At 51.2% G+C, this 21033-nt stretch overlaps 5 protein-coding genes across 8 annotated transcripts in view; 4 read left to right on the top strand and 1 right to left on the bottom strand.

Moving 5' to 3' along the window:
* Positions 1-9: 9 nt before the first annotated feature.
* LOC113204477 (MAD2L1-binding protein) lies at positions 10-1673 on the top strand. Its single transcript, XM_026419647.2, has 4 exons — positions 10-336; positions 436-549; positions 628-800; positions 885-1673. The coding sequence occupies exons 1-4, from the start codon at positions 151-153 to the stop codon at positions 1273-1275; spliced, it is 864 nt and encodes a 287-aa protein (XP_026275432.1). The 5' UTR covers positions 10-150; the 3' UTR covers positions 1276-1673.
* On the bottom strand, positions 1666-4346 carry LOC113204479 (peroxynitrite isomerase THAP4). 3 transcript variants are annotated; one of them, XM_052264743.1, is made up of 5 exons: positions 4156-4278; positions 2665-2804; positions 2084-2356; positions 1908-2011; positions 1666-1832 (listed from the first exon to the last, which is right to left on the bottom strand). In XM_052264743.1, exons 2-5 carry the CDS (start codon positions 2681-2683, stop codon positions 1716-1718), a joined length of 513 nt encoding a protein of 170 aa, XP_052120703.1. In that variant the 5' UTR covers positions 2684-2804; positions 4156-4278; the 3' UTR covers positions 1666-1715. The 3 variants fall into 3 exon arrangements, with proteins under 3 accessions (XP_052120703.1, XP_026275434.2, XP_026275435.1); XM_026419649.2 differs by lacking the exon at positions 2665-2804 and having other exon boundaries at positions 4156-4346; XM_026419650.2 differs by lacking the exon at positions 4156-4278 and having other exon boundaries at positions 2665-2839.
* A 5688-nt stretch (positions 4347-10034) lies between these two features.
* LOC113204531 (aldo-keto reductase family 1 member A1) lies at positions 10035-14510 on the top strand. The gene is made up of 5 exons (XM_026419736.2): positions 10035-10223; positions 12613-12984; positions 13127-13374; positions 13901-14155; positions 14263-14510. The coding sequence occupies exons 1-5, from the start codon at positions 10152-10154 to the stop codon at positions 14306-14308; spliced, it is 993 nt and encodes a 330-aa protein (XP_026275521.1). The 5' UTR covers positions 10035-10151; the 3' UTR covers positions 14309-14510.
* Positions 14511-16483: 1973 nt separating this feature from the next.
* LOC113204530 (aldo-keto reductase family 1 member B7-like) lies at positions 16484-20123 on the top strand. The gene is made up of 9 exons (XM_026419735.2): positions 16484-16643; positions 16913-16977; positions 17254-17323; positions 17989-18159; positions 18242-18433; positions 18529-18770; positions 19373-19532; positions 19612-19709; positions 19796-20123. The coding sequence occupies exons 1-9, from the start codon at positions 16566-16568 to the stop codon at positions 19842-19844; spliced, it is 1125 nt and encodes a 374-aa protein (XP_026275520.1). The 5' UTR covers positions 16484-16565; the 3' UTR covers positions 19845-20123.
* Positions 20124-20485: 362 nt separating this feature from the next.
* LOC113204541 (aldo-keto reductase family 1 member A1-like) overlaps positions 20486-21033 on the top strand; it is a 2368-nt gene continuing 1820 nt past the window's right edge. For both annotated transcript variants that reach the window (XM_052264742.1, XM_052264741.1), the window contains exons 1-3: positions 20486-20591; positions 20677-20751; positions 20841-21011. In XM_052264742.1, the coding sequence (XP_052120702.1) occupies positions 20686-20751; positions 20841-21011 (237 nt within the window). In that variant the 5' untranslated portion in view covers positions 20486-20591; positions 20677-20685. The remainder of the gene's footprint in view (positions 20592-20676; positions 20752-20840; positions 21012-21033) is intronic.

Below are 21033 nucleotides of genomic sequence, written 5' to 3'. Positions count from 1 at the left end.
GGTGGGGGGCGGAGGGGAGTGGGTTGAATGTTGTCAGATCAGATGATACACATTCACATTGTGCACCTAAAAGAATTTGAGGGTTAAGCGTCAGATCTCTGTTTACTTTTGTCAAATTGGCGTCAAACTACGTTAAATATTTAGGAGAAAATGCCGGCGCCAGTTTTAATTGACGTTAACCTTAAAGATGTGCTGACTGCTTCGATGTGCTCTCATCTTGCCATTGAATTTTTTAAACATATTGCCTATCAAAGACAGCAGCTTCCATTTCCCTACAAACAGCTTCAGTCTGTCATAAGAAGGAAAGACACTTTAGAAACTAATGCGGACGATCAGGTACGATAACATTTCAGTCGATCGTATTGCTTTAATTGAATGCATGACGTACCACTCATATTACTATCCCATTAATCATTGCATTTGATGTTTCACTAGCCTGTTGATAACACGTCAGGTAGGACGATTCATCGGAGTTGTCAAGTTGTTCAAGCAGAGACTGAATTTAAGAAAGTGAAGGCAATAATGGAGTCAATGCAAACAGCATTTCAGGTATTAAATGATCATTATCATATTATCTTTATATGCCGCAGACGGCCTGGCTCCTGATACTTTATTTTTATTTGCCAGTGCCTCGAAGAAGAAATTTGTAACGCAAATGGTATGGTTGAGGAGGTGGCAATGATTCTTGGTGCCACTCCACTTAGCCCTAGAGATGTCTATAGATTCCAGTATCCTCCTCTCCTTCATGGTCATCTTGATTCTAAGCATCCACATCAAAGCAGTTTGCTGGAGCTTTTTAGGTTTGTCTTCCCTTGCTTGGCATTAGGCCAGTGCCTCAAGTAAACATACAACTTTTATTCAATCCATATGTTTTATTGTTACAGATGTTTAATATCATCAGAGCAGCTCCATACTTTCTTTAATCAGCCCTTATCACCTACAAATATGTATTTATTCTTACGTAAGAATAATACAGATCTTGTCTCATGTGGGTTCTCTCCTAAGGAGCGGTACAATATTCCCATGAGTGGGAAGCATGCTATAATTAGATTGATGCCACCTACTAGTTTGCCCAAGTGTATTTGTGGAGGTACTAACATATTCAGTGACAAACCTAAAGATCAGAATGACTCGCATGTTGAACACGTCATCGAATCCAAACCTGATGAGCCTCAAGGTTTATTGTGGTTCCAAGCACATCATACCTTAAAAGGGTTTAAAGATGTCAAGATTAATGGTACTTCCGTATCTACAGTTTGGTTGCAATCCAGATGACATTAGATTTCAAATGCCTTCCATGGGATTTGTGATAAATTTCTTCTTATCTCTTATTTGAAGAAAAATTTTTGAGTGTTTCTGAATCAAGCTTAACACATCATAAATGGTATGCTGTTGTATTTTCTACTCTTTATTTTTTTGAAAACCTTTTCTTATTTTAAGTGTTGGTTTTCTGTAACTTATTTTTTTTATTACTTTCCTCTCAATTTGTTATGGGTGGTTCCACCATCTTCTGTGAGACTGAACTGTGAATGTATTCAACTTATTTTGCCATCCTATTCAACTTTTATTCTTTACCCAGGCAAATTTTAGTATTTATTTGGACTTGTTAAAACTGTTCCTTGACAGTTCTATCAATTATAATGTTAATAAATTCTGACGATGTGGTTATCAAATTTTGTCTATTTATTATGATTAACCATTACATACCTCAAAAATTATGACACTCTGTTGTACACAATTTTAAGATGTTCACAAAGAGGAGTATTTGCAGTTTCCATGAATACTACTTGTTCCAGAGTATTATCATCTATAAGTGAGAAATTACGTGAAATCTGAAACAAGAGCATACACAGTGGATTAGAATTTTTCATCTATTATAAAATGAGACGTACAATGGCTCTCCTTACTTTTGTGACAGATGGACCTTTGGCCCAGGACATTCTTGAAACAGATTTAGAAGTCAAAGTTATCTTGTGGTCAACAACTTCACCCTCTTCCACTGTTGTCAGGCCTATTCAAAAAGACATATGTTGTTCAAAATATTCTTTTGAGACATTCATAAACCATTTCCATTGACACTGACCAAAATTATGTGCTAGCATGAAAGCCACTTGCTGAGTTCCTGGGTTAATTCGTAAGAAGCCTGACTCAAGATGCATAGGGTTTTTCTTCTCGAGATGCCATGTGAAGGACGAGTAGTTAACCATTGGCTGACCTAGTGAGTAAAATTCAATCCGTTCACCATATTTAAATGGTGAGATGGAGGGGAAGGACCCATTCCCTTCTGAAGATTCCCATTTTCCTAGCAGCCAGAGGAGTGGTTTAATGGCTTCATTGACAGGTTTCCCTTGCAGAACTGCAACATGACATGAAAAATGTGAATGTGAGAGCAACTTGAAGAAAAATATACCCATGTTACAAAAATTTGTCAAGATGATCACGTGAAATATTTTAGTAATTTTGACCGACAGAAAATGATGTTATGAGGACGTCAGATGATGTTATCATGAAGACGAGTAAATTTAGAACAGAGACAGCCCTTGATGTCAAATTGACACATAGTCTCTGCATCTATGGGTGTTGACGATTATTGTTAAGAAAAATTTTAGCAGAAATCCTAGCCTATCAACAAATTAGCCAATAAAGTGAAACTATAGGGTATACCGGTTGGTAAGGAAGCCATTTTCAACCTGGTGACGTTACTGATGCACAACAGCTGACGACAAGTCGAGATTAGGTCTATTTGGCCTAAACCCGCGATTCAGAACTCCGTTTTGTTCCGCTGGACCAAATGTCAGACCGACCTGCCGACAGAGACAGACAGACAGACAGACGGTTTGCCAACTAGCCTCGCAACGGGTATTGCCTAGCGGTTGCGCGGGAACCAACGTATTCAACTGCAGGAGTTCAGGAGGCTACAAGACAAAACGAACCAAAAACTAAAATCCGAGCAACTCACGGGCTAATACCGAGTCATTTTCAGTTTTTGACGGCGAAAGTGAGTCTCTTTCTGCAAAGTTTCCACTAGCTAGTCAAAACTTAGTCAGAGAAAGGGATTGGCGACATTGTCAATCAAAAACTGCAAATGACTGAAAATGGGCCCGTAGTGAATTTTTCGTGTTTACTGGGACTTGGGAATTTCCCTAAATGTCTACAATATTTATAACCGCATAACTCCATTCTTATACCTGTTCTGTTCGCATATTTATGGTCCGCACAGGCAACTCCGTGGGCAAGGGGAGGGGGGGGGTATTGTGGTATGTTATTTCCAGCCATAGCTGGAAACTGATGTAAGACACTTTGTACAATAATTTTTGATCACAGTCCATGAACAGACACGGACATTTTTCTGAATACATGAAAAAGGATACGGAAGAGGGAAAGCCCAGCTGGGGTCCACCGAGTGTATACAGGCCAGGCCCGATGGCCGAGGAGACCTATAAGGGCCGTAAGTGGGAGCGAGGCTCGCTCCGCCCACCAATCACACATTTACCTGTGCTCTATTTACTTTCACCCGGCGCTCCCTGCCGGCCCCGCCGGCCCTTCGGCCACTGGTCGCGCGCCCCGCCGCCAACCGTACCGTACCCGTCGCCAATATCTGGCCCAAGCGTAACGGTGCCGGTGACGGGGCGCAGCCCGGGCCGGGCCACCGCACGCCTCACGCACGTCAAAGCCGATTACCACCTCACGGCTCATTCATTATTAGTGGAAAGCAAACCGGAGAGTATTGATTGTATTTGGGCCGCTTTGGAGTCTTCGAGTCCGCCCCATATACGCACTTCGACCACGCAGGGGTGGACGAAGCGGAGGCAAAGGTACGAGCTCGGTTAAAAAAAAAAAAATGCGTAGCGTGACTCACCCTCGGGGCAAATCCTGCATACCAGGTGACTGATAAACCCCACTCACTTCTGTAGTTATGCTGTACACCACGCGAGAGTGCGAGCGGGCTTGCCTACCGCCCCCGACTACGGCGCCCCGCCGGCAGTCGTGCGTGGTGTACAGCACAACTAAAGAAGTGAGCGGGGTTAATCAGCCACCTGGAGCGTGCGGGATACCCGCTCTACACGTAGCCTATAGGGCGGGTGGAAAAGAAGGGAGAGATAAAAGATGCAACCCTAGACGACACGCATGAAGACTTCGAATGTTTCTACCCACTTTGTACTGCTGTACCGAGCACAGCTTTGCACGTAGCCGTGAGCGCAGGGTCACTCCCTGACTCCCCGGTCGACGACGTCGCGCGCAATTTCAGTTTTCCGTAATGCCGATGACGTTTTCTTGCGCTGGTAAGGAACCGCCGCACACCTTTCGGCATCGCACTGCCGTGCTCTGCGTTCGGGTGCTCTTTCCTGACTAAACGACTGACTGTCCAAGCGCGGAGAGCGCCGCCGTCCGCGAATGCTGACGACGGCCCTGCGGGGAATAGCGGGGTGCGCCAGCACACTGAGAAAACTATTACTTTTCGGAAACTAAACATTCGTCTAAAATGAGCACGACTTTTGTCCTAGCTCAAAACGAGATATTGCCCTTTGCCTGGGATGCCGCGTTTACGTCCCACGAGTGCAACGAAAAATCTTTGGTATGGACACTAAACGTATTGTGCTTAGCACATAATAAGACGCCATGGCCACGGCCTCTGCTGCCGGTACGTGGAGCTTGTCCTTGCCCGAATCACAAGGGTGGCCCTTCCCCGCCCGTAAGACTGCCCCCCTCCACCCCTAGTCACTCTCCTATCTCTTTTGGGGAAAAAAAATCTGCGCACGTGCATGCTGTATTACTCCAGGGATCAACCGTCTGCGGAAGTTTTTAGCCGAAAAAGTCGCGCACGTCGTCATGTTTGTGCTTCGGAATGGGCGAGGGAGCTTAGAGGGGGGATAAGGAGTATCGAGGCCCAACTTGCACGCCACCATCAGCTTTTGCCTGGGCTTTAGTTTCGCGGCGCCCGACCCTCCACCTCGGCGCCATCACCCACCCTGGCTGGCCCGGGGCCCTGGCCGGGGCCCTGGCCGGGGCCCTGGCCGGAGCCCTGGCCAGAGCGTCTGACCCGGTGGCCGTGCAGGCCGACTAGGCCGGGGAGACGGGCACCAGAGGCACCCTCTCCTAATTGCATTCCGGGACAGGGAGCGAGCGCAGCTATAAGTACAGGTGCGGGGGAAGGGTGGCGCACCAGTCTCACGCGAAGGGCGGCACGCAGCACACGCACCAGCATGTACTTGGATCCGGCAGGTGAGTGCGGGAGGGGAGTCGTCGAGTGGCCGGGTGGTGTCTGGGAGCGTCGCGCCCCGAGCTCAACCAAATCATCCCCCTGTGCGCAGTGCTGACGGCGGGCGCGCTGCGGCTGCTGCAGCTGCTGCTCAACCCCTTCCTCACGGCGGGGCTGCAGTCCGCCGCCTACCCGAACAACGGCCTGCCCTACAACCCCATGGCCGCGGTTCCCGTCGCCGCCTCCTCCCCGCCGCGCCAACTCAGTGCCAGCGCGGCGCTGCTCACGGCCCTGGGCCTCGCAGCCCCCGGCGGACCGATGCAAGGGGGCATGACCATGGCCACCGTACCGTCCATGTCCTCCATGCCGGCCGTGGGCCCCATGTTCTCCATGCCGTCCGTGCCCACCATGGGATCCATGCCCTCCATGGGCTCCATGCCCTCCATGGGCTCCATGCCCTCCATGGGCTCCGTGCAGCCCATCCCGCCATGGCTGCTCTCCCAGCCGCTCCCCGCCGTGCCCTCCACGCCCACCGGCCCGCTGTTCGTGCCCCCGACCGTGGTCAGCGGGGTCCTGGCCCAGCAGGGCAGTGCGGCCCCGGTGGCACAGCCAGCTGCAGCGCAGAGCGTGGCGTCCGAAGCGTGGGCCGCTCTGGAGCAGGCCATCGCGCCCTACACCAACGGCGCCGGATCCACCAGCACCGCTAGCACGGCCAGCACGGCCAGCACGACCAGCACGGCCAGCAGCGCCAACACGGCCATGTCGACGGTGGCCGGGAGCAGCACGGACGTCAGTGAAGTAAGTATATACTTTCGGTTTAGTTACGAGCACCTTCGTGGAGCGCGTGTTTCTGAGCACGCCCTGCGCTGTGTTGCGGGCTTGCATACTCGCTCGGCGGCAGGGGCCGTGGCGCCTAACGGGCGGAGAGGGTACACGAGCCCGCGATGTACACTGTAGCGCGCGAGACTGTTCGAGTTCGGAAGCGGGGTGGAGAAAGACTCGCGCTGCACCCAGCACTCTGTTAATTATTCGTGCGCTTCCCTCCGAACAGACGGCGTCGCCGATGCCGATGGGATCTCTGATCGCCCTCCTCGGCAACGTCCTGTCCGGCTTCCGGGTGGTGATCGTCAACTTCGCGGCCTCGATGGCGGTGATGGTGGGCGCGCGCCTCGTGCGCGTGGTCGTGCAGAACCTGCCCATCATCCTGAACCTGCTGGGGCTGACCCGGGCCGGCATGGCGCGCGTCATCGTGGACGGCGTGACCCGCGCGCAGTGCCTGGAGCGGGCCGCGTGCCTCATGGGCCGACACGCCAGCAGCTACCCGGGCACGCCCGACGTCCTCAGGTCAGTGCATTAGCGCAAGCGTTATTCACCACTACTCACAAGGGAAGGTTTTCCGGTGATACAGTCAGATTTCAAAGGCACTTAAAGGAGTAGTTATATGCACCCCTAGATATGGTTTGGCACTGGTTTAAGCTGCCCGTAGGGAGTTTGGAGCTCATTTCACGCGAATTTCATCAAAAATTTCCCAAATTCATCCCTTTTTTTGCCATCTTTGCATGCACATATCTCCGGGACCGTTTGAGCTACAGCGCCCAGATTTTGCAGGAAATTATCTCTCAGATAGTACTTCCCATGAAAAATATTTGAATCAAATCAATGGGGGTCACCAAAAAGGGCTCTAGGATCGCAACCTCCTCTCGGGACCCGTTTTGCGACCCTAATCGATTTCGTTCAAATTTTCTACAAGCGAAGAACGTGCTAAATTTTGATTTCCCTCCTATGGGCGCTGTAGCTCAAACGGTTCTTGAGATATGTGCATGTAAAGTTGATAATCAGGCTATAAATTTGGCGAATTTTCAATTAAATTCGGGTAAAACGACCTTCAAAGTCACTACGGGCAGCTAAAGCCAGTGCCAGACCTAAACTAGGGGTGAAATCTGAGTGTGTCACCGGAAAACCTTCCCTTGTCAGATGTCGGTAAGGTCCGAATCGACGACCCTCGGGGGGAGGGGGGGGGGCGGTGGCCTCCTCAAACCCCGAAAAGAAAAGTTCTACTGTGCGACCGCTTCAGGAGTGTGGACACGTTGCCTACTCGCAATGGGCCAAAAGGCGCCGTGCTGGTGGTGAGAGGCTGCAGGCAATCCCGCCCGCACGGCTGCATGCGGTACCGTACAGCTACGACATTTTCTGGGGTCTGTGGACCTTGTGGGCCACCCTGTGCGTACATCGCGCGGTCAACCCCCGCGCCCGTTGCGAACCTGCCAAGTTCAGCCATCAAGCCCTCGTAGCGCCTGGTGGGTAGGCAACATCTTGTCTGCAGTGCATGCGTGTACAGTAGGGTGGCCTACCCTGAGTCTCGCAGGCGCCCAGCTTCCGATTCGGTCCCGCCCTGTGATTAATCATTGGGCAACACTTTCGCAATCGCAATTGCGTTATCAAGAGAAAGCAGACCTGACACAGACGCCGTATCAAGCGCGTAGATTCCACGAATAATGTGCTAACTAAAGCCCTATAGTTTGTCCTGTCACGGCCACAAGGTTACGCTAGATCCGTTTAAACCCGTTGTCAGCGACTGAGCCTGATTGTATGTTTGTGTGTTCATACCTCGTAATATCGAGCCCTCATTTAACATTTTAACCATTCTAGACGCCTCTGCACAGCGCCAACGCACAGCCCTGCTTCGATCGCGCTCCGCCTGTTTTCGATCGGTCCGCGTAGCGACGGGACTCACCCCGCCAGTCTCATTGATCAAGGTGTTTTTCTCTGTTTGGCCAGGTGGCTCCGAAGCCCGAACCCCACCGCACCCGAGCACCCCGTGTGGAAGGCCTTCAGGGCCGCGGCCGAGGGCACTGCGGCCCAGTGCGACGCGTTCACCTGCTGAGGGGGCGTGGCCAGAAGAAGCAAAAGCAATGACGTCCGTTATGAGACGACGACCGCCTGGGCCATACAGCGCCTTTTGCAACTCCGCAGTGCAGGTCACTGGGCAGGGCTAGCTCCATCTCACCCATTAGAAGGGTCGTAATATCGTCTCTGCAGCGACCAAAGTTAAACTCGTGGCAACATTACGGCATGAAATGTTTCATTTTGACGCCAGTTTGTTGTGGTTGTGGTGCTGTGGAAGGCATTGCATTGCTCCCGCGTTGATTGTTTTTTATTCCATAATGAGAGTGTGGCTCTTGGCTGGGTGGACGTGAACGGCCTACGGCCTGCGCACAATCCCGACGCTGACGCACAAGCACGGATTGTGCAGCAGCCGGAGAGTTCCAAAAGGGACGTGTTCACACCAGGAAAAGGGGTGTGTTGCGTACCGTGTGGTGAGGGCTGCGACACACAAGTGTTGCAGGTTTGCCTACCCTAGGGGGCCAGGGCGCCTTACGGGTGCAGCGAGTAGGCCAACCCGCATATACTGCTGTGTCGCAGCCCTGATACACGAAAGTTAACCAAGATCTTGTTTAACGTGAGGTGAGTGGCTTTTCCACCCTCTATACACCCGCGTGTGGTGTTGCAGTACCGATATTTTTGCTTAATAACAATCATCCTCCAACGTTTCCTTTTGCGAACATGTACAAGTTCATTCTTGCGGGTATAAGAGTGAAATTTGTTGTATCTTGACAATGAGCGACGATAGGCCAAATTGTTTACAACGAGGTTGACTATTGATCTTCAAAAATATCGGAATTGTTAGGTCATACCTGTACGTAGAGAGTGTAGAAAGCCTCTCTCACTTTCATTCTCATCTCACAACGCGAAACAAGATCTCGTTTTTTTAGCACATGGGTCGACGTCGAAGGAATACTCCTTTTCTGCTCGTTTCTGTAGAGCGACGTCATGTCGCGCATGGTGGTGCAATAACTAGCTCAACACCGTGACATGGCCTTTCTCCGAGCAGGGGTTCCAATGACATTAAACAAAGATATATTTCGTGATAGTATGTGGAGTGGACACTACTATATATATTAGGGCAGCCAATGCCGGTCAATAATTATACATTCTTTATCAAATAAACGGCTGTGATAGTTCGTATTTCCATCTGATCATTTCCATTTGTCACTCATGACCCACCCCCCAGCCCCCAACCCGCGGGTTCGACCAAGACTTAACTTGAGAGAGAGAAAACCTGAACCAGGTGACACATGACCCAAGGATTGTACCGTTGGTCAGGGCTACAACAGTGCAGCGTGCGGGTTAGCGGGTTTGCATACTCGCCCAGCACATGGCACCATATCGACTTTAACGGGGCAGGGGGAGGAAGTGCGCAAACTCGAAACATTGTTGCGCGGTACAGCCTCTTTCAAGACATAGAAGATACACTGTTTTGTCCACTTGAAATTGCCGAGTGGAGTGTACAGACTTCCCCGCTCTGCATGTAAATTCTATAACATGGGCCCTAAAAGTGGACGCGAGCCGACCACCAGGCCGAGCACCAACGGCAACATTCTGCCTGCAGGACAAACGCTCTACTTGGGGGAACTAATGGCTCATGTAATAGATCACCGTTAAGAGGTTTGCTTGAGTCTTCGGAACTTCGGAAGGAGGGGGAGGGAAGGACAAAGTAAAAGGAAGCGGAAACGGGGGGCGAGCAACGCCCACGACATCGCCCTGGGCAACCGATCGACAGGGAAGTTCCGCGCGGATTGCCTCTTTCTCTCTCTCCTCAAACCCTCCGCGGCTGGCTTCAGATTGGTGCGAACGAGACAGAGTTGCGGCCTACGCTACGCCCGCTACGCACTCGAATGCATAGTTCTTCGGCCAACCACAAAGCTGCGCCACTGGCGCCAGTGGTGCCTGCCGAGCCGGGCCTGGGCGGCCGGGGGGCGGGGTGTGGAAGGTGGGAGTGGTCGAGTCTAGCTCACTCTCGCTCCTCGCCCAGCACTAGTCAGCCGGCGGCCCGTAACCCGACCAGTCTCACTCGTGCCCGTCTTACGACAAACGTCAAAGAAGCTCAGCCATGGCTTGCCCAGAGTATGCCACTTTGAACAATGGTGCCAAGATGCCCCTCCTCGGCTATGGCACATGGCAGGTGAGTTTTCCCGCCTCATTTAAACAGATTTTCCTGTTGATTTCAGACCGCTAGGTAAAGAGGTTATGTTTTGTCATTAAAATTTAAGCTTTTGATTTAACCTTTCTCTTATTTTACATTGTATTGTACGAGACTGCACTCTTTTTAAACAAGTATAACGTATGGCCGCGGTTGTATTCGACTACGCAAAGGATCGTTGACAAATTTGATATACTTTGCGCCGTAGCAATTGCAGTTTTGACCAAACGAGACGCTCTGCATAATAAATGTGTCAAAAACAAAGAAATCTTTGTAAGACCTCAATTAGGCAATCTCAAGAGAGAAGTGTTTCTTAAATATTTCAAATTTTTAATTGTCATTACTGAAACGATGTATTATGTAGTGCGTAAGCGAAATTTTTATTATGAGATGTTGGTAGTGCTCTGTCAAACTTTTCCGTCACAACCGGGAAATTAAAAAACTAAGTAGTACCTAAGCCTTATCTACCGGTATATTCGAATACTGGTGTTTTTCGTTCAACCCTTTCTAATGTTTTTAGAGGTCTGGCGCTTGATTTATTGGCTGTCAATTTTGTATAAATTAAAATTATAATACTAATTTTTTTAATGGTCCAACAAAATAGCGAGCAGGATCTTGCTCGAAATTTTCTTTTGGTGTGGGTCAGTAGAGTGCTCAGTTGAGCTTCAGGAGCCCACCACTGAATATTCAACTTTATGACTGTAAACCCCCGCCGTAACGTTGTACTCTGCTGGACAAGCCCCCCCCCCCTCTCTTTCTCCCCTGGCCCCAACTCTGTTGCTAACCCCCCCCCCCCTCCCACTGGACAGTTCTGCTTTTCAAGGACACGACGCACGGCGAAGCACGAACAGATAAGAGGGGAGGGGAAGTCCCTCGCTCTGATTGACGGGACGGACTGGTGACTGGTGTCGGTGGAACAAAACCCGCGTGAAATGAATGGAAGCAATTTGTGACGGTGAGAACCGAATGGCATTGGTGTACATACGCAAAACGTTATGTAGCCGATGTCAAACCTTATTCACAAAATGACATTATTACTTTTTTACATTTTCACGCGGAAGGCGCCCTCCACGCCACGGGTGCTTTTCTCCTCTGGAAACTGTCGTACGGACGCATGGTAGCGCTCAGAAAGGCACGACTAAATTCCTATCTGGTGAGCTAATGACTTGCAGAGGCGCGTCACGCAGCTCGTCCCAGCGTTTTAGGGAAGCCCCATTTCTTGCCTCAAAGCATCAAATATGCCAGTCAATGTCCGTGACGAGGCTCGTCCCCCCATGTATCTTAATTATGAGGTTTCATCATAGTTTTCCAGACGCGTCCGCAATTTGTGCGATGTTTCTCAACTTTTGAGGAGCAAGCGCTGCCGGGGGAGTTTCAGATGAGTAGGCAAGGCAGAAAGCCCTAGTGCGTGTGCGTCGTCTTTTGGAGGGCGTAACTCATCCATTGGATTCCTCCCCCCTCCCCTTCTCCCCAACCCGCCGCGGCGCAGCTAGGAGAGAAATCTGTTGTCGCATCGGAGGTTAACGCGGAACAAAACGTGACAGACTCGCTAAGCTTTGAGAAGAGCACAGTGGAAACAATATTCGTTAAAATAGCTACTGTAATAGATTAGCTCGTATGGCCTTAGGTAAAAACAAATATTAGCTCTTTATGTTAATAGCTTGTTCAGATACACTGGTATTGCTGAAGTAGAGGAGCCAAAAATTAGCGGATGGCTGATATTTACTCCTTTGGGCAGGCCATTACAGCTGAACCATTTCGCGCACGGTTAAAACGAAACAATGTCCTGGTTTTCGGGGTGTTTTGGAAAAACCAAGATGTCCCCACGCATTTCTCCCACAAGAGATGCTTGGCTGCCTGGAAACCAGAGGACGTCTTGCGAGGCTTTTTGCCTCTCCACCTGAACAGGCCTCCGGGTGTCGATAGACGATGTGAAGGTCACTGCGTTCGCTGGCCGTCCCACAAGCCCTTCCGGGTCAGGGCCGTCACGTCAGCTAGGGGTTGGCAAACACCTTGACGGCCCGGCCAGCCCTCCCCCTAGAGTGTATGGGAGGGGGCGGGGCGAGGGGGGCTATGCGCGCCGGTCACTCTTCTCCAGTCCACTACCCTCCCGAGCCCTTTCCCCAATCAGCCTGGTCAATAACCTTATCATCCCAGATCGCCCGCCCCCTTTTGTCGGCCGACACACGAGGCGAGGCCTCGCTGCGTGCGGCTCTGGCGCCGCCGCCCGGCCCGACCGGCGAGCAGCACACTGCACGCCTTGGGCGGGTGGTGGGTTGCCTACCCCGCCGGGCGCTCCGCGCCGCCAGCGCGCAGCCACCGCCATGGCAGCCGCCGTTGGGAGTGTCACACTGTGCTCATCTGTTCGCAGGCCAAGGAAGGCGAGCTGGAGGACGCGCTGGAGGAGGCCCTCTGCGCCGGCTACCGCCACATCGACACGGCGGCGGCGTACGAGAATGAGGCCGTGATCGGGAAGCTCATCAAGGAGCGCTGGATGGACTCGGACAACTTGACGCGCGACGAGCTGTTCATGGTGACCAAGCTGCCCCTGCCCGGCGTGCGCCCCGGTGGCCCCGAGAAGTGGCTCAAGCGGTCGCTGGCCGCCCTGCAGATGGACTACGTGGACGTGTACCTGGTGCACGCCCCCTTCGCCTTCGATGCCGTGGGTGATGACCTTCACCCCAAGGGGCCGGACGGCAAGCTGCTGGTGTCCCCGGACGCAGATCTCGTCGCCGTGTGGAGGGTGGGTACCAGTTTTCCTGCAGGCGAGAGAGAAGAATCTATCAGGCGTGTGGCGTTTACGTTCACCCCGACCACCCCTTGCATCGCTCCTCTTTGGCTGATACTTTTCACATGCCCACTTGTCGTTTCCTGTTCTTCTCCAGGAGATGGAGGCGCAGGTTGACGCGGGCCGTGCCAAGGCCATCGGCATTTCGAATTTCAACCAGCGGCAGATCCAGCAGATCCTGGACGTGTGCCGTATCAAGCCGGCCAACCTGCAGGTAGAGCTGCACGTGTACATGCAGCAGCGCCCGCTGGTGGAGTTCTGCAAGAAGAACGACATCGTGGTTACGGCTTACTCGCCCATCGGCACGCCTGGTACCGGCACTCTCGCCGCCAAGCAGGGCTTCAAGTAAGTACCACCAGGAGCTGGAGAAAGACGAATTCGGGGACCAAGTTGGGCATGCAACAACCGCAGCGGCGTTTCTTGAGGGCACTTGAGGGTGTGATAGCGGTTAAGCACATATGCGGGACAGAGTGCTTTCCACTCTTAAAAAACGCACAGCTAGTACGTTCGTTTCGGTAAAGTACGAGAGCTCAGCGCCTGGTAAAGCCTGGGTAGGCCACCCCGCGGTACACGCATACATTCCAGACAATATGTTGCCTACCTATCAGGCGCTATGAGAGCTTGCATATGCTGAAATTAGCAGTTCCGTAACGGCAAATATTGGCATTCTTTTATGATCCCACTAGTACATGGGAAATAAATAAAATTAAAATGTGAATTTATTCTTAAGAATAACATTAATCTTGTGTTTTTTTGTCTTACTTTTATTTTAAGAATTTTAAAATTGCCGTTCGCAAAAAGTTGCGATTTTTTTGTAGCTTAATATTGCGGGATTGGTGCTTATTGTTCCTTTGTGTTTTGCCTCGAGCAGCATCCAGATGCCTGACCTTATCAGCAACCCTGTGGTGGCGAAGGTAGCGGCCAAGTACAACAAGAAGCCTGCACAAATTCTGCTCAAGCACATCGTACAGCGCGGTATTGCAGCCATCCCTAAATCTACCAATCAGGACCGTATCATCCAGAACATCCAGCTCTTCGACTTCACACTGAGCCCCGAGGACGTCGCCGAACTGGACGCGCTTGACCAGGGCAAGGATGGTCGTATCTTGGATTTCCTGTTCCTAGGGTGAGTCATTTGCCTATGGTTCATTAATTCAAATTGATCTATTCGGTATTGAAACCGTAATTTTACGTAGCAGCAGTTATTACACAGACCACTTTTGTGTTTCGCAGAATTACGAAGGACCACGTTATGTACCCATTCAACGAGTACCCGTGAGCGAGCGACACCGACGCACCGCACCTACATTGCACTGAACCAAAAGTATTACTGCTGGGCGTTTACTCACTTTGAAATGATTGTGATATTTTATTGTACGTTTGTGCCTTCGTGTTTACTGTATGACGCATTTCAACCAATACGCTTAAAGACAATGTTATGTATTCTGTCGTATAAATTTTATTTAATTTTATTTTAAAAATTATTTATTATTATTGTTCACCGTTGGAACCACACCTTCCAGTATCGAGTATAATTACCGTTCAAAAATATTGCTTTGACCTGCTAGCATGGAATACACCGGAATACACGCACTACCCAGGAGGAAGCAGCGCTGCGCGTTGAATAAGGCGCATTTTTTGGCTCATCAATGCTTAAAGACGATTAACGATTCACAAAAAACGCGGGCCTTCACTCTAAACGGGAAAGGACAATTTTGTATCCAGTGACTTCGTCACTCCACAATTTTCTCTCTCCTAAATCGGTTTGACAGATATGTCGTCACAGACCATTTACAAATACTTCGTCACGTGACAAATGCACTGTCACTTGTCACACAATTCGTCAAAGTATTGATAAGTCGTCACGTGAAAGAGTAACAATCTAGTGACGGATAATTTGTCACATGCCAAAAAAGTAAAAAAAATAATTTCAAAAAAATCTGTTTCTGATAGAACAGACTCTTCATCCGTTTTCGACAAGACTCGGACTTTATAGTCAAGAGTGCATTGCGCACGTGAACACCCCGTCACACATTAGTATAGCCAAATGAAGCTGCCAATATATACTGACGGAAAGCATGCGGAGTCGTCAGCGAAAGCCAACGGCTTCTGTTTCGCACAGTGGTTTGCGTGACGGCTGCTCAATCAAGTGACAACATATTTGTGAAGTGACAAGTGGTCTGTAAACAAGACTTTACAAATCTTCAGTCATGTGACAAAACATTAGTCCGGAGATAAATGATTTGTTTTATGCAGCGTGACGACTGATTTGTCATTATCAGTAAAACAAGGGAGTCATCACACATGTGACGACTCATTTGTTCCATAGGCCGAGATGAATGTTTTGTCTCGATATTTGTTGTCACTTCACAATAAGTTTTTACAGTCCAGTGCCGCCGTGAATGAAGTCTATGCGAATTACGGTCTCCGGCTGAAATACAGAAGTCGTGGACGCTCGCCTTGTTTTATTATTACTATTTCGTTTCTCTTGGCGCTGGTTGAGGAAGAATTTCTTGTTTGGACTGTACATATCACGCGACGGTGCGACGTCGAGACGAACAACGTTGTTCACGTTTCCGCTAGGCAGCTATATTGCTTCACCAGAAAACCTGAAGAGCTGCGCTAAATGCCGCCGTAAAGATCAATAATCGACCGATTCTAATTTTCGACTAAGAGCACGGATAAAAAACCAAGTTCATGTGTGAGCTGACAGATAATTCCGGAGTGACGCACATTTTATTGTTTTCGCGGATAACGTGCGACCTTTTCCTAGAGACATAGACATTCGTCATCGTCATTACTGGTGCCCGCTGGGTGCAATGATATGTCTGACTTATCCCACGATGTCCGTTCCAAACGGAACGACAACCGTAATTTTATTGCACCCAGGTAGGCACCTGGGGATGATGGATAATCCCAGAAATTAGCATCAAAAACGATGGTTTCGACGTCCAATTCACCATTTCGACATCGTTACGATGTCGATTCAAGTGCAGTATGGGGATCCGCTCGGGATAACGCTACGCGCTACCTGAAAATAATAAGCGTGGCTCATCATTGTGTTTTCAGAGGAGACCTTACGCCTTCCTTAAGCAAATGTACCAAACTGAGACTGAGGACGCCGTGAGATCGGAATAAACATCATGATTTGAACTTCTACAACGTCAAATCGATAAATCATTTTTGAGATATGAGCCTTTTGGCGAATCTCCCCACAACTTTGATTTTACTGCCGTGTGCGAGGCTGGGGGTAAAACAATAATATTTAGGAGTGCTCGCGCGCACCTCCGCCCAACCTTAAACCGGTGGCGGTGATAACATGGTACGAGTGAGAAGCTGTTTGACGGCTGGGAGTAGTCAGGGGATAGAGACATAGTGGGGAAGAGGGGGAGCGGAGAGGACGAGAGCGAGATCTTGAGATGGAGTCAAGAAGTGCGAGTGGAGGAGGGAGGGAGGTGCCATCGGCTCGTACTGCTTCCCCCTCTGCTCCTCGTACCCACGACGGACCTGGACCGCGGGGCCCGTGCCGAGGTGAGATGGGCCGGCCCGGCCGGTCGTGCCAACGCGGACCCCACAGTCCCACCGCATCTCTCCAGCGGACAGGACCAGGACTGGTAAGTACCGTGTGCTCTGCACCCCCTTTACCCCCTTTGGTGATCAGCACCAGCACCAGCCCCGAACTGTAGCCGCTTGAGTGTATTTCTGTACACCTGAAACACTTTTTGTCGTATGACATTCACATTTATTAATAATGACTGATTTCCGTGCTTCCGTGCTTTGCGGCTTACATCCCCCCAGGGGCCACAGACCGCAGGTCGATTCCACATACCCTGCCCCACCCCCACCGTGAACATACCCTCACCGCCCTTCTCTGCTCCCACAGGACACGATGAGCGCCTTCACCCATGTGAGCTTCGTGTTGGCGGCGGCCTTGGCCGTAGCTACTTGGTGAGTGAGTAGAAGTATTCTGGTCGAGCCGTTGTGGCCAGGTCAGGGTGGGGACGGCTGGTCGTTGGCCCCATACTGCCTGGGCGGCCTGACCAGCCCGGCGCCTACCCGACTGCCAGGCCTAACCCTCTACGTGAACGTGGCACACCTTCATGTTTCATCTTTCTCTCGAAAGAGGCACCCTTCTTGCTACACATTGTTTTTCCTCTCTTCTTTTTTTTCTCCCTTGATCCCGACCCCACTTCGTGTATCGTAACTAATAAAGTGCGCTTGCAGCCTGGACGTCCCCAAGGTGCACCTCAGCTCGGGCGGGGACATGCCCATCGTCGGCCTCGGCACCTGGCAGGTGAGTGCTCAGAGTGCGGCCGCGCTGCTCGCCCCAAACGCCAGTAAATGGCGGCAGGCGGCACGCGGGGGCCGTTCGAGTGCATGATGAGTGGCGGCGCGGTGCGCGTGACGGAGGCGCGCCCGCCTCCAGCCAAACACCTCCCCCTCCGCGTGGAAATGTTTGCTCGCTATGGGTTTGAGCATGCCAAATATTTTCGCTGCTTTTGAAGAAAACCACAGCTTGTCCTCTCGTAAGATGACTCACGCATGCTTGCCAGAAGGCCCTTTGCCTGAAAGTACTTGATGGCGCAACACGTTGAATTCGTGTTCAAACAACATCTCTGCCAGTCATGAAGGGATCATCCACAAATAACATCAGTCGTCCATCGTTTACGAAACGGTCAGGTTTAGCCCTCTGCTTTTTCTCATAACGTCTGATAGGTAGGCAACATCTTGCTTACAGTGCATGCGTGTACTGCGGGGTGGCCTACCCCGAGTCTCGCAGGCGCCGAGCTCCCGCAATTTAAATAATAAATCTGGGGAAAACAGACGTAATTTTTGGACGACCCCTGAGGCAAGCCAATAGCACGCTGTTGGTGGGGAAGGCGTGACCCGAGATGCAAGGGTGGCGCTTGAAAACTGGTTTTAAATAAAGTTTTGAAATATGAAGTCTTGTGGCTCCAGGTGACAAACGACCAGGAGCTCGAGACCGCACTGGACGCAGCGCTGCAGAGCGGGTACCGCCACATCGACACGGCCACCATCTACAGAAATGAGCACCTCATCGGCAAAGTGCTCAGCAAGTGGCTCAAGGAAGGCAAGGTCAAGCGGGAGGACCTGTTCGTCACCACGAAGGTACGGACACCAGTCGTGTGCCTGATCAGCTAAAGGCAGCTTGTGCGGGCCGTGTCATGCATCCGCCCTGTCTCCTTTGCAGCTGCCCGTGTACGGCATGAGGCCCGCCGACGTGCCCGACTTCCTGAACCAGTCGCTGGCCAAGTTGCAGCTGGACTACGTGGACCTGTACCTCATCCACATGCCCTTCGCCGTGAAGCGCGAGGCGTACGACAACGGCAAAATCAACGAGGATGGCACCGACCTGTCCACGGACCACCTCGCCATCTGGAAGGTGCGACGGGAGCGGGGTACAGACGACGAGGGCGAACAACGCCGCCGGCGGCCGCGCTCGCAAACCAAAATACGCGACTCTCCTGTTTGTTCCAGGCCATGGAGGCCGAGCACAAGGCGGGCCGCGCCAAGGCCCTGGGCGTGTCCAACTTCAACGAGACGCAGATCGAGCGGATCATGAAGCAGGCCGCCGTCCCGCCGGCCAACCTGCAGATCGAGCTGCACCTGTACCACCAGCAGCGCCCCATCGTGGACTTCTGCAAGAAGAACGGCGTGTCCGTCACGGCCTACTCGCCGCTCGGCAGCCCCGGCTCCAAGTGGCTCGCCCTCATCACCGGGTAAGCTCTGATCGATGTCCGGATGTTTTTCATGTTTCGCGTGACGCTTTGAAGTGAGCTATGATGCCAACCAGGTCACAGAACCGGCCAGACGGGAGACTTTGAATGGCCACAATATCTAACACGACCCCCAAACCGGCGGGTCCCCTGTACATAGCTTTATTGTGCTGTTATCGTCACTAAGTAATCAATCAATCAAGTGGTCACGCCGCAAGGAACGTGTTAATAGTCGGTGTTGGTGCCACTTCCTGTTGTTCGGCGAACATCATGATAATTGTCCAGCTCAATTAGGCTCTTGTAACTCCACGTTACATTTAGCAGTGCACTTTTCGGCGAGACTCACCCAAGTAAGGCCCTCTGGTAGGCATAATCGACCCCGGAACGCCTCAATCTTGTCCCCCTGCCCTCATACGTCATACGCAAACATGCATGGAGCTGTGGATCGATGAATACCCAGTCCCAGCAGTCCGTAGCCCACCCCGAAAATTTTGGCCGGGCCTTTTCGCGTTAGTTTGTTCTTGTTGTCGGGCTTACAACCCTCCCTTGTTTGCAGTGACAAGAAACGCACTTCAAGTAATGCATTCCGTTTCTCTTGTCCGCAGCAAAGAACTACCTGACCTGCTGAGTCTCGCCGACGTCAACGAAATTGCCACCAAGCACAACAAGACCAGCGCACAGGTGCTGCTGCGGCACACGGTGCAGAGGGGTATCATCGTCATCCCGAAGAGCTCGAAGCCTAACCGCATCCAGCAGAACATCGACGTATGTATAAGATAGAGGGAATCAGAGGCGTGTCGGCGAGGCAAAGTCACACTTCTTTATGACCTCTCTCTGTCGACAGATTTTTGACTTCACCCTGGATGACAGTGACATGGCCAAGCTGGATGCTCTCGACAAAGGACTGGACGGCAAGCTCTTTGATATGAAGCACATCGGAGGGTAAGACTTTTTATAGCGCTGGCCTGTCGATGAATTCTCCTTATATTTTGTATTTCTGCTGCATTGTTGATTTAAATCCTCCTCAGATCGGAGAAACACCCTGAATACCCCTGGACTGCCCTGTTGAAGAAGTAGGGCTGCTGCTATTCGACTGAACACCGAACAAAACCTCTCAATCCAATGGGACTCAACGAGCCCCACTGCCTCACGTCTCGATTATTAATCGAAATCGACAACGCCCAGAGATACCGATCAAGTTGAAATGCGGCCCTCAAAACTTTGTACTAATTTAATGTAGGGAGCAGAAGTCCCACTGTCTTTGTCATTCAACTGAAGCAATGAAACTTCAGTTTCCTGTTTGTTTGTTTTTCTGTACACAATCGTAACACAAAATAAAAGTATGATGCATCGTTACTTACAAATCTCATTAATACAGACCGACGATTCGAATCAATGTTGTTGACTTAAGAGATTGCAGAGTATGACTAACTCAGTACTTACTGTCCGACGCTGATTGAAGCTATTGCAAACAAATTAACCCCCGTAAATGCTGGCCTATTGACACGATTTCCTCTTAGCCGCTGTACAATCCGTTCTACCCCCTCCTCCTCTCCTTCAACCTCGGACAGTGCGCCTCCTCCCACCCTCTCTCCCCCACCCCCTTCCCTGCCGACTCGCTCCCGGGGATTGCCTAGGCCATGCAACAAATGACCGCCAACCCCCAAATCACACTTTGTCCCGGGTCAATCATAATCGCGTGAGGGCCCCTCAGTCCTAGGTGAGGTGGACTGTCCGCTCCGAGCGAGGCGCTCAGTGACCAAAGCAACGTCCCGGACCTCAGGCTTCTCACCCGACTCGGTGCTTCACGGTGTGGTTTTCATTGTAGTTATCACAGCTTCTAAGCTTGGATTACTAAAATTCGGGAGCCATTGGCTCCTTGACCTCTTAAAAATATTGACTCCTGCAGGTAAGCAACATGTCAAAAACAATAACTCTTCACACGGGAGCACCCATGCCCACGATAGGCCTTGGGACCTGGCAGGTATGTGGCGAGCGCGTTACCCTTCGGTTACCGTTCATGTTTTCTGGAGGACTGGAGGATTTGTAAGACTTATCGACGTATGACCCCAGGCACAAGACGAGGAGGAACTGGAGCGGGCGCTGGACAGCGCACTGGAGGCTGGCTACCGCTTCATCGACACGGCCTACCTCTACGGCAACGAGGCCATCGTGGGCAGGACCGTGCAGAAGTGGCTAGACGAGGGCAAGGGGACGCGGGAGGAGCTGTTCATCAGCACCAAGGTACGCGGCAAGGAAACTCTAC

The sequence above is a fragment of the Frankliniella occidentalis genome, unplaced genomic scaffold, assembly GCF_000697945.3.
Source record: "Frankliniella occidentalis isolate FOCC.00 unplaced genomic scaffold, Focc_3.1 Scaffold21, whole genome shotgun sequence".
In the NCBI taxonomy this organism is placed as follows: domain Eukaryota; kingdom Metazoa; phylum Arthropoda; class Insecta; order Thysanoptera; family Thripidae; genus Frankliniella; species Frankliniella occidentalis.
This window is presented reverse-complemented; position numbering and strand designations above follow the sequence as displayed.

Coding starts and splice junctions, on each gene's coding strand:
- LOC113204531 (XM_026419736.2), top strand. CDS start 10,152: ATGGCTTGCCCAGAGTATGCCACTTTGAACAATGGTGCCAAGATGCCC. Junction 10,224..12,612: donor TCGGCTATGGCACATGGCAG/GTGAGTTTTCCC, acceptor ATCTGTTCGCAG/GCCAAGGAAGGCGAGCTGGA. Junction 12,985..13,126: donor ATCTCGTCGCCGTGTGGAGG/GTGGGTACCAGT, acceptor GTTCTTCTCCAG/GAGATGGAGGCGCAGGTTGA.
- LOC113204530 (XM_026419735.2), top strand. CDS start 16,566: ATGGGCCGGCCCGGCCGGTCGTGCCAACGCGGACCCCACAGTCCCACC. Junction 18,160..18,241: donor ACCTGTTCGTCACCACGAAG/GTACGGACACCA, acceptor TCTCCTTTGCAG/CTGCCCGTGTACGGCATGAG. Junction 18,771..19,372: donor TGGCTCGCCCTCATCACCGG/GTAAGCTCTGAT, acceptor TCTTGTCCGCAG/CAAAGAACTACCTGACCTGC.
- LOC113204479 (XM_026419649.2), bottom strand. CDS start 4,312: ATGCCGAAAGGTGTGCGGCGGTTCCTTACCAGCGCAAGAAAACGTCAT. Junction 2,012..2,083: donor CATGCTAGCACATAATTTTG/GTCAGTGTCAAT, acceptor CTTTTTGAATAG/GCCTGACAACAGTGGAAGAG. Junction 1,833..1,907: donor AAGGTCCATCTGTCACAAAA/GTAAGGAGAGCC, acceptor CTCTTGTTTCAG/ATTTCACGTAATTTCTCACT.
- LOC113204477 (XM_026419647.2), top strand. CDS start 151: ATGCCGGCGCCAGTTTTAATTGACGTTAACCTTAAAGATGTGCTGACT. Junction 550..627: donor CAATGCAAACAGCATTTCAG/GTATTAAATGAT, acceptor TTTATTTGCCAG/TGCCTCGAAGAAGAAATTTG. Junction 801..884: donor AGTTTGCTGGAGCTTTTTAG/GTTTGTCTTCCC, acceptor TTATTGTTACAG/ATGTTTAATATCATCAGAGC.